Source organism: Erythrolamprus reginae, chromosome 9, assembly GCF_031021105.1.
Source record: "Erythrolamprus reginae isolate rEryReg1 chromosome 9, rEryReg1.hap1, whole genome shotgun sequence".
Classification (NCBI taxonomy): domain Eukaryota; kingdom Metazoa; phylum Chordata; class Lepidosauria; order Squamata; family Dipsadidae; genus Erythrolamprus; species Erythrolamprus reginae.
This window is the reverse complement of record NC_091958.1, coordinates 49,948,232-49,966,784: the sequence shown is the minus strand read 5'-3', so window position 1 is coordinate 49,966,784 and position 18,553 is coordinate 49,948,232. Positions and strand designations below refer to the sequence as shown.

General features: G+C 43.0%; 1 protein-coding gene across 9 annotated transcripts in view; it reads right to left on the bottom strand.

Annotated features, from left to right (window-relative positions):
* Positions 1–18,553, bottom strand: part of VWA3A (von Willebrand factor A domain containing 3A) — a 72,251-nt gene that overhangs the window by 16,144 nt on the left and 37,554 nt on the right. For 3 of the 9 annotated variants that reach the window (XM_070761192.1, XM_070761191.1, XM_070761193.1), the window contains 8 exons: positions 17,271–17,423; positions 15,585–15,693; positions 14,606–14,750; positions 10,977–11,121; positions 6,149–6,300; positions 4,938–5,064; positions 906–1,003; positions 645–708 (listed from right to left, as the gene is read on the bottom strand). In XM_070761192.1, coding sequence (XP_070617293.1) covers positions 660–708; positions 906–1,003; positions 4,938–5,064; positions 6,149–6,300; positions 10,977–11,121; positions 14,606–14,750; positions 15,585–15,693; positions 17,271–17,423 — 978 coding nt within the window. In that variant the 3' untranslated portion in view covers positions 645–659. Of the gene's footprint in view, positions 1–644; positions 709–905; positions 1,004–4,937; positions 5,065–6,148; positions 6,301–10,976; positions 11,122–14,546; positions 14,751–15,584; positions 15,694–17,270; positions 17,424–18,553 lie in introns of those variants that run through there. The other 6 variants (XR_011559857.1, XR_011559854.1, XR_011559859.1 and 3 more) reach the window with 6 other exon arrangements.

Here is an 18,553-nt window from a genome sequence, read left to right as displayed (position 1 = left end):
CCCTTATCAGTTCTGTGATACTTAGCTTGCAGCTGTGAGGCAATTCACAGTCCTTCTTTCACAAAGTGAAACACACTTTGCTCTGGTTTAGTTTCAAAGCGAGGAAAAATCAGCAGACAAAAGGTCAAAGTCAGTAAAGCAGTCACGAAACACAAGGATCAGATAATCCTCCACAATGGCCAAACCCACAGGCTGCTCTTTATAGCAGCCTCACTAATGACCACAGCCCCACCCAACCACAGGTGGCCTCATTTTCTTTGATAATAATCTCTCAGTTGTTGCTGCCTATGCATCGCTCTCCGCATGCGTGGCTGTATCATTAACTCTTGTTCTGAATCCAAGGAGGAGCTAGATAATTGATCTCCTTCTGAGCTGTCTGCCCCACTCTCCTCCTCCCTGTCACTCAGAGGAGCCTTCATCAGCAGATTCCACCGGGGGCAAAACAGGCCTGCAGCATGTGGATGTCTCCCCCACATCCACAGTCCTTGGGGCAGGAGCTGGGCCAGAGCTAACCACAACAGTGTGTAAGTTTTATTGTGTTCAATAAATAATTGTTGAAGAAAAAAAAATGTGGTGCATTACTTTCTGGGCGACCCTCGTCTTTAGCACAAAAGATTAACAAGCAAACGTTATGTACATTCTACCTGGAAAGAATTGTATTAAGGGAGATGGTTCTTCTCGTTTGTGTTCTTTTTTTCTAAAAGCGATCTAGTAAAAAGAAAGACAAAAAAAAAAATACAATTTGCACTTATCTCCTAATTTTATGCCACCCTGAGATTTCCTCTCCCCAAAAATATAATTAAAGGGAAACGAAAACCCATCCCAAAAGAACAAGCCACCAACTCTTCAAACTAAGAAACAAGAATGAGAGAAATTGACAAGAACCCAAAATATTAGGCATTCACCTAAATATCTTTGCCTGCGTTAAATATTTCCTAGCTTTGTCTATTTCTTCCACAAGCTTCTTCAAATCGTCTCCTTCGAACAAAGGGAAAACAGGATCCTAGGGAAGGAAACAAACAAACCAGGAATGCAGGTTTTCTCTCATTTTGTTTAAGTGAAGATTAATTGATCATTAAAGGAAGCAAAGGTCGAAGGTCAACCAACAACCCTGTTCTTTTGGAACCCCCCCAAATTTTAATCGTAGACTATCTATTGTTGACTTCACCCTATTCCTAAGAGGTCTGTAAGGGGCATGCATAAGCGCACCAATTTTGCCTACCATCCCTGTCCTAATGTCCTGATATATTCATAACCATATTTATACTTTATCTGTAATCTTATAAATGCTGGACAAACAAATAAAATATTTTTATTCATTCATTCACTCTGTTTATTTATTTTCGCCAGGCATGTTTTAGATGACAGATATAAAAACATAATTATGAATACATGAAATGGATACGAAAAAAAGGGAACATTACGAAAAAGATAGTAGGCACACTGGGGTGCTTATGCATGCCCCTTACAGAATGGAGGATGCATTAGGAATGGAATGATGTATCATACTACTAACCAGGGTATGGAGAGATTTGGGGAAAGATACGAAGCTTTTGGGGGAGCGATTTTTGAAGAGATTTGGGGCAAGATACGAAGCTTTTGGGAGAGCGAGTTTTGGAGAGATTTCGGCAAGATACAAAGCTTTTGGGGGAGCAATTTTTGGAGAGATTTGGGGCAAGATACGAAGCTTTTGGGAGAGAGATTTTTGGAGAGATTTGGGGCAAGATACAAAGCTTTTGGGAGAGAGATTTTTTGAGAGATTTGGGGCAAGATACGAAGCTTTTGGGAGAGAGATTTTTGGAGAGATTTGGGGCAAGATACAAAGCTTTGGGGGAGCGATATTTGGAGAGATTTGGGGCAAGATACGAAGCTTTTGGGGGAGCGATATTTGGAGAGATTTGGGGCAAGATATGAAGCTTTTTGGGGAGAGATTTTTGGAGAGATTTGGGGCAAGATACAAAGCTTTTGGACTGGCGATTTTAGCAGCGAGATGGGGTGAGGGAAGCGGCAGGCTAGGGGGGATTTTGGCAGCAGGATGGGGCGGCTGCGGGGAGCAGAGGAAGCGGAGGGCTAGAGGGGAAAGTGGCAGGGAAATCGGGCAGCTGCGGCGTTCCCAGCCTCAGGTGCAAGCAAAAGGAGGCGGGGAATTCCGGCAGGGAATTCCCATGCAAGCAAATGGGAAATCCCGGTGGTGACAGTCACAAGGCAGGGGAATCCCTTCGGCAGTCAGATAGCTCATGCGCAGTAGGAGAGCCCACGGACCCGGGCTCGGGTTCGTAAGACGGAAAGGGTTTTTAAGACGAGGCAAAGAAATCTTAAACCCCGGGTTCGTATCTTGAAAAGTTTGTATGACGAGGGGTTCGTAAGACGAGCTATCACTGTACTTAGGTCAGATCAAACACAGCGAAGTTCTGAGTCATCTAATCCTTGATTTATGACCTTTTGACATTGTACATCAAGATAAAGAACTTCCAGTCATCATAAAATATCACACTGCCCCCTGTTGGTCACATGACTGCATTTCAGGTCCTGACAGTGGGCTCATACCTGCTACTGGTTGCAGCATCATACAGTCACCTGGATAGTTGTTTTTTTTTGCCAATTTTGGTTTTTTTTAAAAACACCTTCCATTTGGAAGAATGAAATTCGCCATTGCAACCCAGTGATTCGCTTCAACGACTGCCGTATAGTTGCAAAATCAGATGCATGGGGGTGTCAACGCCCCAAATAATATCTGAGAAAATGCTATTTGGAGCTTTGTTCTGCCAGGGGGTGCATTTAATTTATGACCAGTGAAGGGCTACCAAAGTTTTTAATAGCCCACTGTGGGCGTCGCTTATGCAGGACGCCCTGCATTTTCTTTCAACATCATTCGGTGCAAAATATTATTATTATTATTATTATTATTATTATTATTATTATTATTATTATTATTATTATTATTATTTTATTAGATTTGTATGCCGCCCCTCTCCGAAGACTCGGGGTGGCTAACAACAATATAAAAAGACAATGTAAACAAATCTCATATTAAAAACAATCTTAAAAACCCCAATTTAAAAAACCACTCATACATACAAGCATACCATGTATAAATTCTATAAGCCTAGGGGGAAGGGAAATTTCAATTCCCCCATGCCTGACGACAGAGGTGGGTTTTAAGGAGCTTGCGAAAGGCAAGGAGGGTGGGGGCAACTCTGATATCTGGGGGGAGCTGGTTCCAGAGGGTCGGGGCCGCCACAGAGAAGGCTCTTCTCCTGCGTCCCACCAAACGACATTGCTTAGTCGACGGGACCCGGAGAAGGCCCACTCTGTGGGACCTAACCGGTCGCTGGGACTTGTGCGGCAAATTGGGTGCCCTGGGCTGGAGCTCCATTTTCTCTGCCCCACTGCGTCCCCCCCCTGTCCGGGCAGTAGCCCACCCCTTCTTACGGCCGTCACGACTTACAAGCGAAACGTTGGCCCACAGTCATAACTCGAGGACTACCCGTGAAACCCTTTTATGAACTGACAAGGAAGGATTCAAAGTGGTCAAGGCAACGCTAATAAAGATGACACGAAGAAGGACGAATGAGATGGTGAATAAGAATCCCAGAAAAGCCGTCGCTGCCAGAAATGAAATTGCTAGACAAATAATATCATTTGTGTCCCAAAGGTGTTTTTTCAAAAGGCAACTGGACTTTGTTTTTTTCCTTGAAGATGTTTCCCTTCTCAACCCAGAAGCTCCTTCGGTTCCACACCATTCAGTCAGAACTGAAGAAGTTTCTTGGGTGAGAAGCGAAATGCCTTCAAGGAAAAACCTAAGTCCAGTTGTTAGAAAAATTAGATAAATGGTCAAAGCAATAGAAACTGCAGTTTAATGTTTCCAAATGTCTTTTTCTGCCGTCAGACTTCTATAATGGGTGGCACATTAATAGAAACATAGAAACATAAAAGTCTGACGGCAGAAAAAGACCTCATGGTCCATCTAGTCTGCCCTTATACTATTTCCTGTATTTTATCTTACAATGGATATATGTTTATCCCAGGCATGTTTAAATTCAGTAACTGTGGATTTACCAACCACGTCTGCTGGAAGTTTGTTCCAAGGATCTACTACTCTTTCAGTAAAATAATATTTTCTCACGTTGCTTTTGATCTTTCCCCCAACTAACTTCAGATTGTGTCCCCTTGTTCTTGTGTTCACTTTCCTATTAAAAACACTTCCCTCCTGAACCTTATTTAACCCTTTAACATATTTAAATGTTTCGATTGTGTCCCCCCTTTTCCTTCTGTCCTCCAGACTATACAGATTGAGTTCATGAAGTCTTTCCTGATACGTTTTATGCTTAAGACCTTCCACCATTCTTGTAGCCCGTCTTTGGACCCGTTCAATTTTGTCAATATCTTTTTGTAGGTGAGGTCTCCAGAACTGAACACAGTACTCCAAATGTGGTCTCACCAGTGCTCTATATAAGGGGATCACAATCTCCCTCTTCCTGCTTGTTATACCTCTAGCTATGCAGCCAAGCATCCTCCTTGCTTTTCCTACTGCCCGACCACAGTGCTCACCCATTTTGAGACTGTCAGAAATCAGGACCCCTAAATCCTTCTCTTCTGAAGTTTTTGCTAACACAGAACTGCCAATGCAGTTTGATCAATAAATTAAATAAAATGAATGAAGAGGGTTGAAACGACAGCAGTCAACATTCCTATATTAAGACTCTGCGTTGACGAAAGGTCCTGACGTTGCTACGTCTCATGCAGTGTTTTTCAATCCTGACAACGTGAAGTTGTGTGGACGTCAACTTCCACAATTTCTCAACCGAGATTGATAATTATCAACTGACACAATCTAATGTCGCAGGCGTTGCAGAGTGGATTGTAGTGTCGTCACTGTAAAATTATTGGGAAGGGAGATTAGCTCACTGATACCAAGTTGGGTCAATGTGAGGTACCTCCTCATCTTTAAAGCCTTGCGAAAGCAGTTGGTGTGCGGCCAGTTGTCCGTCTGCATCTCCATGGCAACGGTGATAGCGTCCGCCGGTCTGGAAGGCGAGTTTCTTGAGAAAGTCGTTGGCCACTCTGTCGGAGACCAAAAAAAAAAACAATGCAGAAAAAATTATTACTGTCAACCTGCCCTCAGTTGAGGGCTGTGAAAATATTTACGGATCCCTCGCATCCTGGACATAAATTGGGTCAGGTTCTGCAACCCAACAAGACACAGAGAGCATATGCAACAAAGATAAATTTCTTGAGTCTGTCTGTCTGTCTATCTTTCTATCTAATCTATCTAATCTATCTATCTATCTATCTATCTATCTACCTACCTACCTACCTACCTATTTATCTATGTATCTATCTATGTATCTATGTATGTATCTATCTATCTCTATCTATGTATCTATGTATCTATGTATCTATGTATCTATGTATCTATCTATGTATCTATCTATGTATCTATCTATGTATCTATCTATCTATCTATCCTATCTATCTATCTTATCTATCTATGTATGTATCTATGTATGTATGTATGTATGTATGTATGTATGTATCTATCTATCTATCTATCTATCTATCTATCTATCTATCTATCTATCTATCTACCTATTTATCTATGTATCTATCTTTGTATCTATCTATTTATCTATCTATTTATCTATCTATTTATCTATCTATCTATCTAATCTATCTATCTATCTATCTATCTAATATATGTATCTATGTATCTATGTATCTATGTATGTATGTATCTATCTATCTACCTACCTACCTACCTACCTACCTACCTACCTATGTATCTATCTTTCTATCTATCTATCTATCTATCTATCTATCTATCTATCTATCTATCTATCTATCTATCTATCTATCTATCTATCTATCTATCTATCTATCTAATCTATGTATCTATGTATGTATGTATGTATGTATGTATGTATCTATCTATCTATCTATCTATCTATCTATCTATCTATCTATCTATCTATCTATCTATCTATCTATCTATCTATCGTCCCAAACTGGGAAACAATTCAAGTTAAATCCTCAATGTTGAGTTTTAAGGGTCAGGAAGACTCAAGAGAAGTTGGCTGCTTGCTAAATTGTCCATGGCACTTTAGGGTTCAATTGTTAAATTCAGTTTGAGAAGCCAAACGAGGGTTACCTGTCCGTGCAATTGAAAGAAATGGTGTGGATGGTGACGGCGCAGCTCTTCATAAGGGCTTCAATTTCTTTCAGAATTAAGCTGCAACTGGTGTCTGGTTTTCCATCGGTTAAAATGTACAGGGCTTCTACATTTTCCAGGCTAAGTGCTCTCTGAAAATGACAACAAACCCACCTTGGATTAAATCAGAGTTTAGGCACTACAACCATCGTCTTTTAACCATCCCAGAATCCCTTGCAGGGCAACTAAATGGAGCCTAGCAGTGTGTTTATTGCCCTTCCTGTTGCCAATGCGGAGTTTTGTTCAACAGATCTACAGTGATCCCCCGGTTATTGCGTCCCCAACCATTGCGAACAGGGTAATTTGCGATTTTTGAATCCGGAAGTCAAAACACCATCTGCGCATGCGTGCCCTTTTTTTTCTATGGGCACGCATGCGTAGATGGCGCCCGGCAGATTAGCTGCTGGGCGGCTTCCCTGGGTCTAGCACCCCCCCTGGGTCTAGCACCCCCCCGAACCCCCAACCCGGGTTTGGGGGGGTGCTAGCAAGCCCCCCATGTCGGCGGGGACGTTTTAAAACACCCGCGCGGCTTTCCAATGAGTCCCGAAGACAAACGCGGAAGTTTGACGTTTGTCTTCGGGACTCATTGGAAAGCTCCGATCGTTTTAAAGCAGGCGCGCCGTTCTCCGCTGACTCCTAAAGCGGGGGAAGTTCGCCAGGAGTCAGCGGAGAACGGCGCGCCTGTTTTAAAACGATCGGAGCTTTCCAATGAGTCCCGAAGACAAAAGTCAAACTTCCGCGTTTGTCTTCGGGACTCATTGGAAAGCCACGCGGGTGTTTTAAAACGTCGCCGCCGACATGGGGGGCTTGCTAGCACTCCCCCAAACCCGGGTTGGGGGTTTGGGGGGGTGCTAGCGAGCCCCCCATGTCGGCGGCGACGTTTTAAAACAGCCGCGCCGCCCCCAATCTTCGGCTCCTCACTAGCGCTGCGGAAGTTAAAAACACCATCTGCACATGCGCAGATGGTGTTTTTACTTCCGCAGCGCTACTTCGCGAAAACCCGCTCGTTGCGGGGGGTCCTGGAACGGAACCCTCGCAACGAGCGGGGGATCACTGTATTCTCAGTGTGCCCAGAGAGAGAAATATTTGCCTCTAGCTAGGATCAAACTCACAGCCTCCTGATTGTGAGATGAGATCTTTATCTCTAGGGCAGCAACTTAGGTACTTATAATGCTGTGATTTTAAAGCTTACTTCACCCATTGGGTCACTGAGGAGAAAGGCCTCATTGGGTGAAGTCAATGAGATTTAATCTTCTTGCATAACCACAGACAATCCTTCACTTATGACCACAACTGAGGCTGCCAGGAGCTAACAGTGGTTCTCAACCTTTCTAATCCTTTAATAAGGTTCCTCCTGCTGTGCTGACTCCAAGCCATAAGTCTAGCACCAATTCTCCCAACAGAGCTTTAAGCTGATTGACAGGTAGGTCAGAGGGACCCCCCCACTGTAAATGCCTGATTGGTCGGATGGTAAAAATATGTTCCAAAGGGCCAGAATAGAAGCTTAATTCTTAACACCATGGGAAATTTATCTTTTACGACAGGTCTTCCCTGTGAAATGGTCATTTGACCCCCAAAGGGGTGCCGACCCCCAGGTTGAGAACCAGTAGCCCAAAGATATTTCAGCAGAAGAGCCCTTCACTCCTCCACTCGAAACAGAATATCCTACGAAAATAGACTAACAATCCTGGGCCTTGAAAGCCTAGAACTACGGCGCCTAAAACACGATTTAAGCATTGCCCACAAGATCATATGCTGCAACGTCCTACCAGTCAACGACTACTTCAGCTTCAACTGCAATAACACAAGAGCACGCAACAGATTCAAACTTAACACGAACCGCGCCAAACTTGACTGTAAAAAATATGATTTCAACAATTGAGTTATCGAAGCGTGGAACTCACTACCGGACTCAATTGTGTCAACCCCTAACCCCCAACACTTCTCTCTTAGACTTTCCACGATTGACCTCTCCAGGTTCCTAAGAGGCCAGTAAGGGGCGTACATAAGTGCACTGGTGTGCCTTTCGTCCCCTGTACAATTGTCTTTCCTTTCTTTTACCTATCTTATATATTCTCTACCTTTCATATATCCTCTCCTCTAAGTGCACTTTCACCCTCTTTTATATTATCACATGTCTATTTTTCTTCCTATGTATTTGTGTATTGGACAAATGAATAAATAAAAAATAAAAATAAATAAAAGTTTTAAAGAGAGTCCTGGAGACGAGAGACCTGGATTCGCCAGTGATCGTAGTAGGAACCTGGCACGTAGTTCTTGACTAAAGACTATAATTGAGCCCAAAATTTCTGCCACTATGCAAGTTTTCAAGTCCTAACAAGATGCTAACGATCTTCCCAGCTTGCAGGCTTGTTTTCACTGCTACTCCCTCCAAAAAAGTTTTTTCCCCCCCAGGAAATAACCATGGAATAAAATAATGAGCCGAAGATGACCAGACTAAGGACGCTAGCCAGATGAATACCTGGTAGGTATTTATTTTATTTTTATTTATTCATTTGTCCAATACACAAATACATAGAAAGAAAAATAGACATGTAGTAATATATATAAGGGTAAAAGTGAACTTAGAGGAGAGGATATATGAAAGAAAGAGAATAAAGGAAAGACAATTGGACAGGGGACGAAAGGCACCCCATATTCCTCCCCCAAAACTAAAGTGCAACTTATTTATTTATTTTATTAATTTATTGTATTTATATGCCGCTCACTGGTGCATCTTATACTCCAAAAAAATATGGTATAATGTTTTGAAAGGATTCTCTATGCTGGGGCCTTCAAACATGGCACCTTTGAGGTTTGTGGACTTCAACACATCATGGATGAGGAATTCTGGTAGATGAAGTCCACCAGTTTTAACAGTTTTTTTAAAAAAAATATTTTTATTGGTTTTGCACATAAGAATTACATAAACAAACATAAAACAGTGCACAGTGCATGTGCCTATCACCCGACTGACAATACCACCACCACTACCACCAATAGCGGGGGGGGTTCAAATATTTACTGATTTATATTCTTTTATTTCCTTAGTTCTACTTTGCATTTGTTATTATTAAAAGAGTGATTGGAGTTTATTTTTCACCTTTTCGTCACAAATTCTACTCAGCATATAATCTTTCACCTTATTCCATCATACCATCAGCTTCTCCAATTCATTTTCGTCAAAGTTGTTTAGTCTTATTTCCATAATTAGGTCCCACAGAGTTGGCCTCCTCCGGGTCCTGTCGACTAAACAATGTCGTTTGGCGGGACCCAGGAGAAGAGCCTTCTCTGTGGCGGCCCCAACCCTCTGGAACCACCTCCCCCCGGAGATTAGAACTGCCCCCACCCTCCTTGCCTTTCGTAAAGTTCTTAAGACCCACCTCTGTCGTCAGGCATGGGGGAACTGAGACATCTCCCCCGGGCCTATACAGTTGATACATGGAATGTTTGTGTGTGTGTTTGCTTTTAATAATGGGGTTTTTAATGTTTTTTTAAATTATTAGATTTGTTTTTACATTGTTCTTGTTATTGTTGTGAGGCGCCCCGAGTTTACAGAGAGGGGCAGCATACAAATCTAATAAATAAATGAATGAATGAATGAATGAATGAATGAATGAATAAATAAATAATTTCAAAATGAATGTGATCAACCATGTACCAGTACCAATTCTGTAATGTCCATTTTATAGACTCTTTCCAACCCAATACCACTGCCGCTTGAGCGCTTTCCAATGCTGCAGTTTTTATTTCTTTGAAGTCTCTTAATTCTCTTTGTTTGATTAATATCGCTATTTCTTTCGTAATTATCCACTTAATATTTAACATTTTATTTATTTCATTCCGCACTTCCTTCCGAAATTTCTGAACTTCAACACACTCCCAGAACATGTGCATGAAGATTCCTTTCTTTTGGCTACCAGTTTTAACATTGCCAAGGTTGGAGACCCCTGCTCTAGGCCATTGGCTCTAGGGTTCACGGCAACACTACTGAATCGCTTTGGTTCAACTAAACCAGCAGTCCCTAAACTACGGCCCACGGGCCACACGCGGCCAGCTGAGGCCCTTTATCTGGCCCGTGGGTCTTTTCCAAGGCCACACTGGAAAAGCAGTGAGAACGTCTCCCTCAATCTCATCTCACCCGAGGTAAAGTAAGGCTTGCTGAAAGCCGAGCTGGGCACAACACACAGACATACACGCACACACCCGCTTCCTCCTCCTCTTTGAGTTGCTAGCTCCCGTTTTCTGAATGGGGATTGAATGGGAGTCCGGAGTCGGAGGGTGGAGGCTTGTCGGGCGAGTCCTCCGCGGGGAGAAAAGAGGGAGGGTGAAAGAGGGAAAAGAAAGAGAAGTGGAGAGAAAGAAAGAAAAGGGAAAGAGAAGGGAAAAAGAGCGAGGGAAAGAGAAGTGGAGAGGAAGGAAGGAGGGAGGGAGGGAAGGGAGGGAGGGAAGGAAGAGGGAGAAAGAGAGGGAGAGAGAAAGGGAGGGAGGAAGAGGGATAGCAAGAGAGAGAGTGAGAAAGAGACAGAGAGAGCAAGAGACAGAAAGACAGCAAGAGAGAGAGAAAGAGAGAGAGAAAGAGAGAGCAAGAGAGAGAGAAAGAAAGCAAGAAAGCAAGCAAGAAAGAGAGAGACAAAAAAATAAGGTATGTGCAGTGTGCATAGGAATATGTTCATAATTTTTTTTATAGTCCGGCCCTCCAACAGTCCGAGGGACAGTGAACTGGCCCCCTGTGTAAAACGTTTGGGGACCCCTGAACTAAACCAACCTGTAAAGCCTTCAGAATGGAGGTATTCCCATGAGCCCGAAAGAGAGATATCCACTGGGCAGCCTTGTGGCACATTTCATCGGTGGCCTCCACCAGGCACTCCTGCCAAAGTTGGACCTCTTCTGCAAAAGCAATGAGGTTGAACCTGGAGAGAAAGCGAGATGGCATCTATCAGCAATCCACAATCAGCAAAACTGTGGCAAGGATCACGTCGAGATTAAACTAGGTGGCCAACCGATCATCTCATTACAATTCACTCTTCTTCCCCAAGCATGCAAGGTCTCGAAAGACCATGGTACCATGCTCTGGATTCCCCAGAGCAGGCATAGGCAAAGTTGGCTCTTCTATGACTTGTGGACTTCAACTCCCAGAATCCCTGAGCCGATCATGCTAGCTCAGGAATTCTGGGAGTTAAAGTCCACATGTCATAAAAGAGCCAACTTTGCCTACGCCTGACCCAGACCACAAAGGCTGTGTAGGTTAGTATGGAGGATAGACTGTTACCCAAGCAACAGATCCTCCCTCTCCACATCTCTGAAATATTCCAATGGAATGACAAAGGCCAATACGATTGGTTCCAGCTACGTTGCAGGAATTATCAGAACAAACTGCTTCCGGGACTCTGGCTCCAGATTTTGCCTCAAGGTTTACTCCCGAAGCCTTTCCCAATGATGGATAGAGCCACAAGGCAATGGAGGTTTGCAGTCAGAGTTTCCCTTCTCCTAGGGGTTGACCAGGGGGTCTTTCATGTCTTGCCGTGCTCTTAGCATACCACATCACTTGCTAAGACCGCCTTCATGATCGTTGACCTATTCTAGTAGGTTTCATCCACTCATTCTACCAGAACCTGTCTTCCCATGCTCAGGATAGACAAAGATGGGTGTCAACAAACTCAAACTCAACCCTGATAAGACGGAGTGGCTGTGGGTCTTGCCTCCCAAGGACAATCCCATCTGTCCGTCCATTACCCTGGGGGGAGAATCATTGACCCCCTCAGAGAGGGTCCGCAACTTGGGCATCCTCCTCGATCCACAGCTCACATTAGAGAACCATCTTTCAGCTGTGGCGAGGGGGGCGTTTGCCCAGGTTCGCCTGGTGTACCAGTTGCGGCCCTATTTGGACCGGGAGTCACTGCTCACAGTCACTCATGCCCTCATCACCTCGAGGCTCGACTACTGTAACGCTCTCTACATGGGGCTACCTTTGAAAAGTGTTCGGAAACTTCAGATCGTGCAGAATGCAGCTGCGAGAGCAATCATGGGCTTTCCCAAATATGCCCATGTTACACCAACACTCCGCAGTCTGCATTAATTGCCGATCAGTTTCCGGTCACAATTCAAAGTGTTGGTTATGACCTATAAAGCCCTTCATGGCACCGGACCAGATTATCTCAGGGACCGCCTTCTGCTGCACGAATCCCAGCGACCAGTTAGGTCCCACAGAGTGGATCTTCTCCAGGTCCCGTCAACTAAACAATGTCGCTTGGCGGGACCCAGGGGAAGAGCCTTTTCTGTGGCGGCCCCGGCCCTCTGGAACCAACTCCCCCCAGAGATTAGAATTGCCCCCACCCTCCTTGCCTTTCGTAAGCTGCTTAAAACCCACCTCTGCCGCCAGGCATGGGGGAATTGAGATACTCTTTCCCCTAGGCCTCTACAATTTTATGCATGGTATATGTGTATGTATGTTTGGTTTCTATAATAATGGGTTTTTAACTGTTTTTTAGTATTGGATTATTATTATATGCTGTTTTATTACTGTTGTTAGCCGCCCTGAGTCTGCGGAGAGGTGCGGCATATAAATCAAATAAATAAGTAAGTAAGTAAGTAAGTAAGTCAGTCAGTCAGTCAGTCAGTCAGTCAGTCAGTCAGTCAGTCAGTCAGTCAGTCAGTCAGTCCCTATCTCGCCAAAGATCAATTGGCTACTCTCAGACTGGTTTGGCCAGCCGGTCAAAGCTGTTGCCTGGGGTGTGGCTGCTGCGCATGCTACAGCTATTAGGAGCCACGGGTGAGAGATGAGTGACAGGTAGGGACCAAAGGTGAATGAGCTGTCCTAAAAGAGCTGCTATAAAAGGACACAACATGCTCCTACACCAGAGGTGCTACCCAAGCAATTAGTTGATATTTCTATGACTGGAGAAGATCAGGTGGTCTTCCTTTCATTATCTCTGGACCTTCTACTACTTCTGGGGTGACTTGACCGAAGTGTATAAAATCATGCATGGGATAGGAAAAGGCGGATAGAGAAAAATTATTTTCTCTATCACACAATACTAGTATGAGGGGGCCCTCCCTAAAGTTCATAGGTAAGAAAGTGAGGACAAATAAAGGGAAATATTTCTTAACCCAGAGGGTCCTGGGTTTAGGGAATTCCCTTTCCAGAAGAGGTTGCGACAGCTGTCAGCCTGGATAGCTTCAAGGCAGGATTCATGGATGCCAAGTGTATCTTAGGTGGTTATTGAAACAGATGTCCATGTGCCGCCTCTATGTTGGTGGAGGCAGGCAGGGTTCCCTTGTGTACCATTTATTTATTTATTTATTTATTTATTTACTTACTTACTTACTTACTTACTTACTTACTTACTTACTTACTTACTTACTTACTTACTTACTTACTTACTTACTTACTTACTTTACTTACTTACTTACTTATTTTGTCCAATACACAATGAGGGTTTTAGTGGGTATACATCAGTATACACATAGTAAAATACATAATGAAGGTTATAGAGGAGATACTCATAGTAAAATATATCTAAGAAAGAATAGAAAAGAAGATAAAGTAATAGAACATATCAATGAAAGAATAGAAGAAGAGATATAGGAATAGAGGAAAGGTATAGGAGATATAGGAGAGCAATAGGACAGGGGACGGAAGGCACTCTAGTGCACTTGTACTCGCCTCTTACTGACCTCTTAGGAATCTGGATAGGTCAACCGTAGATAATCTAAGGGTAAAGTGTTGGGGGTTTGGGGATGACACTATGGAGTCCGGTAATGAGTTCCACGCTTCGACAGCTCGGTTACTGAAGTCATATTTTTTACAGTCAAGTTTGGAGCAGTTAATATTAAGTTTAAATCTGTTGTGTGCTCTTGTGTTGTTCTGGTTGAAGCTGAAGTAGTCGCCGACAGGCAGGACGTTGCAGCATATGACCTTGTAGGCAATACTTGGATCTTGTTTAAGGCGTCTTAGTTCTAAACTTTCTAGGCCCAGGATTGAAAGTCTAGTCTAGTAGGGTATTCTGTTTCGAGTGGAGGAGTGAAGGGCTCTTCTGGTGAAGTATCTTTGGACATTTTCAAGGGTGTTAATGTCTGAGATGCGATATGGGTTCCAAACAGATGAGCTGTTGGGGGGTCAAGGGACAGGGAGGGTCTTGCCTTCTCTTTCTGCTCAAGATCCCCAAGTACAATTGGTGGGCCACTCTGTGACGTAGACTCGATGGGCTTTGGCCTGAGTCAGCAGGTTCTGAACAAGGACCACACTAGCTCTTTGAGTAACATTTGACTACCTTCTAAAATGGTGAAAATTTGGGTGTGGAGACCGAAGAAGCCTGCTTTTTTGAGGACAACTTACCAGTCTGAGACTGGTTGTCCCTGGAATGAAGTAAGCTACTATCCCTGCAGCTTCCTTACTTGGTGGCCTTCGTCCTCAGCTGTTCCCAGATCAGGGAGGTGAGCTCTTTCGCAACCAGGCTCAAGGAATGCTCCATGGAACCAGAGGTGTCGATCAGAATGCAAACCTGGGCTTCCAAGATGACCCCAAAAAATCGGCGGCTGCCTGAGGAAGAGAATTGTTTGACCGTTGACACTTTTTTTTATCTTACCTGGCCCTGGGTTTAATCTCAAGAATAAGGATAAAATGGTGGCCAGGAATCCCATCAAACCAATCTTCTCCAGGCTGGTATCTTTGGGATATATATAGTGTGGTCATCTAGAATTCTCCATGCATGGCCATGGTCAGGGATTATAGGAAACTATTTTCCTCCCCCAAAACGAAAGTGCATCTTATACTCTGGTGCGTTTTATATTCCAAAAAATACGGTAAGTCCACACACTTAAAGAATATCTCCAGGACTGCCTTCTGCCGCACGAATCCCAGCGACCGGTTAGGTCCCACAGAGTTGGCCTTCTCCGGGTCCCATCGACTAAGCAATGTTGTTTGGCAGGACCCAGGGGAAGAGCCTTCTCTGTGGCGGCCCCGACCCTCTGGAACCAACTCCCCATAAAGATTAGAATTGCCCCCACCCTCCTTGCCTTTCGTAAGCTACTTAAAACCCACCTCTGCCTCTGAATTGAGATCCTCTTTCCCCCTAGGCCTTTACAATTCTATGCATGGTATGTATGTATGTATGTTTGGTTTTTATATTAATGGGTTTTTAATCGTTTTTAGTATTGAATTACTATTGTACACTGTTTTATTGTTGCTGTCAGCCGCCCCGAGTCTCCGGAGAGGGGTGGCATACAAATCCAATAAATAAATAAATAAATGGGCCTGAGCTGGTTCAAAGGAATTAGTTTCTCCCCAAAAAAACTTTGGGGCCAAGGGGGCCCAATTTTGAAAGCAAAGGGCATAAACAACCCTTGCCAAGATGGTTAAGTAGGATAGACCGACCCGAGAGAAGCCACTGCAGCCTTCGGATGTAGCACCGCAACACTCTCTCCATCTGTCCGATGTAGTCGTCCAGATCCTTGGGTTGAATCTGCAGGTGCTTCACCATCCCCTGGGAGACAAGATCACAAGATGTCACTCTAACAGGTGATGGGGGGGGGTCATGTCCAATGTTAAGAAACCAAAGCCAGTTAAATCTCACCTTGTTTTTACCAGGACAGCTGTTTGGGGCAGAATCCTGTAGGTATGAATGTGCCTCCACCCCCACCCCACCCATTTTATCCTTAGGTGAATTAGGGAAAAGCTCATTTTCTCTTATGTCTTTCTATCTATCATCCGTCTGTTTATTTATATCTGGTCTATCTACCTATTTACCTATCTGTAGTATGCAGTATGATTGTATGTATGTATGTATGTATGTATGTATGTATGTATGTATCTATCTATCTATCTATCTATCTATCTATCTAATCTATCTATCTATCTATCTATCTATCTATCACATCTATCTATCCTCCCATCTGTCAGTCTTTTGTCTATCTGTCCATCCATCCATCCATTTCACTTATCTATGTCTTTTTATCCATCCATCCATCCATCCATCCCTATCTATCTATCTATCTATCTATCTATCTATCTATCTATCTATCTATCTATCTATCTATCTAATCTATCACATCTATCTATCCTCCCATCTGTCAGTCTTTTGTCTATCTGTCCATCCATCCATCCATTTCACTTATCTATGTCTTTTTATCCATCCATCCATCCATCCATATCTATCTATCTATCTATCTATCTATCTATCTATCTATCTATCTATCTATCTATCTATCTATCTATCTATCTAATCTATCACATCTATCTATCCTCCCATCTGTCAGTCTTTTGTCTATCTGTCCATCCATCCATCCATTTCACTTATCTATGTCTCTTTATCCATCCATCCATCCATCCATCCATATCTATCTATCTATCTATCTATCTATCTATCTATCTATCTATCTAATCTATCTATCTATCTATCTATCTATCTATCTATCTATCTATCTATCTATCTAATCTATCACATCTATCTATCCTCCCATCTGTCAGTCTTTTGTCTATCTGTCCATCCATCCATCCATTTCACTTATCTATGTCTCTTTATCCATCCATCCATCCATCCATCCATCCATCCATATCTATCTATCTATCTATCTATCTATCTATCTATCTATCTATCTATCTATCTATCTATCTATCTATCTATCTATCTATCTATCTATCTATCTAATCTATGTATGTATGTATGTATGTATGTATGTATGTATGTATGTATGTATCTATCTATCTATCTATCTATCTATCTATCTATCTATCTATCCACCCAACTGCCTGTCTATCATTTATCTGTCTGTCTGCCAGTTTTGAAAAAAAGCTATGACCCTTAAAAGCAGCCTATAAATAATAACAGCAAACAAGCAAGCAAACAAGCAAACAAGAAGAATAAAAGTCCAAGGCCGAGTACAGGTTGGAGGAATATTGCTATGATGACTTATATTGCAGTGTTGGCTGGGGAATCCTGGGAGTTGAAGTCCACATATCTTCAAGTGGCCAAGTTTGGGAACTACTACCACGCCCAATCAGGATTACCAAACAAACATGTCAGCTTCTCTCGAAAAGTACCAAAGGAGGGGAGGGACTTACTTGCATTTCTACACTTGGGAAAATGTCGCAATATTTTGCCGAAACTTTCTTGTGCAGCGATTCCACCTTCTCCTTCCGATGGACGCTCCCAGGTCCAAAAATGACAGTGGGCAAATCTAATTTTAGCTTTTTCAGGCTGCATTTGCTGAGCCACTGTTGGAGAGGAGGGGGGAAAAACCAGAGGTTTGTTGAGTGAATGGTGGACACAACGTATCAGGGTTCCGACTGATGCTCTAATTAAATCATGAGCCTCGAGCCAAGCTTCAAAAGGAATCCAGTTATTTATTAGGAGCTTCATGTCGGCACATTATGGTCAAAAATCTGGCAACTTCAAATCTCAACCACTAAATGCTCCATCTTAAACATTGGAAAAAAGAATCCGAACACTAAATATAAACTTGGAGGAATTGAACTTATTGATGACCCTCACTCTGTCAAAGACCTTGGAGTACTCATATCCAATGACCTAAGTCCTAGAGCCCACTGCAACAATATTGCCAAAAAGGCTTTAAGAGTTGCTAACCCAATCCTTCGCAGCTTGTTCTCTGGTAATATTGAACTTCTAACCAGAGCATACAAAACATTTGTCAGGCCAATCCTAGAATACAGCTCAGCTGTATGGAACCCGCATAGCATATCTGACATCAATACAATTGAGAGAGTCCAGAAATATTTCACAAGAAGAGTCCTTCACTCCTCTTCTCACAACAAAAATACCTTACTCCACCAGACTTGAAATTCTCTGATTAGACAACTTACAACTCCGTCGTCTCTGTTCCAACTTAATTATTGTTCATAAAATCATATACCCAAAATGTCCTACCTGTTAGCAAATTCTACAACCTCAACAACACACGAGCACGTAATAGGTTTAAACTAAATGTCAACCGCTCCAAACTTGATTGCAAAAAATACAACTTCAGCAACAATCAACGCCTGGAATGCTCTACCTGACTCTGTGGTTTCTACTCCCAAACCCAAAACCCTTTAACCTTAGACTATCCACAATTGACCTCCCCCTTTCTAAGTGGTCTGTAAGGGGCGTGCATAAGCACAGCATCCTGCCTACCATCCCTGTCCTACTGTTCTATTGTCTTCTATCATTACTTTTTATCATTACCTATCTAATGTTTATTCCAACAAATTACCATCCTATAATTGTTTGACAAATATATAAATAAACAAACATTCCAAGTGAAGCCAACTCTGACCCCACAGTAATTTATGTCCCAGGCTTGGCCCTGTTTCCCCCCTCCCTTCAGGGTGTGTCATTCAGTCACATT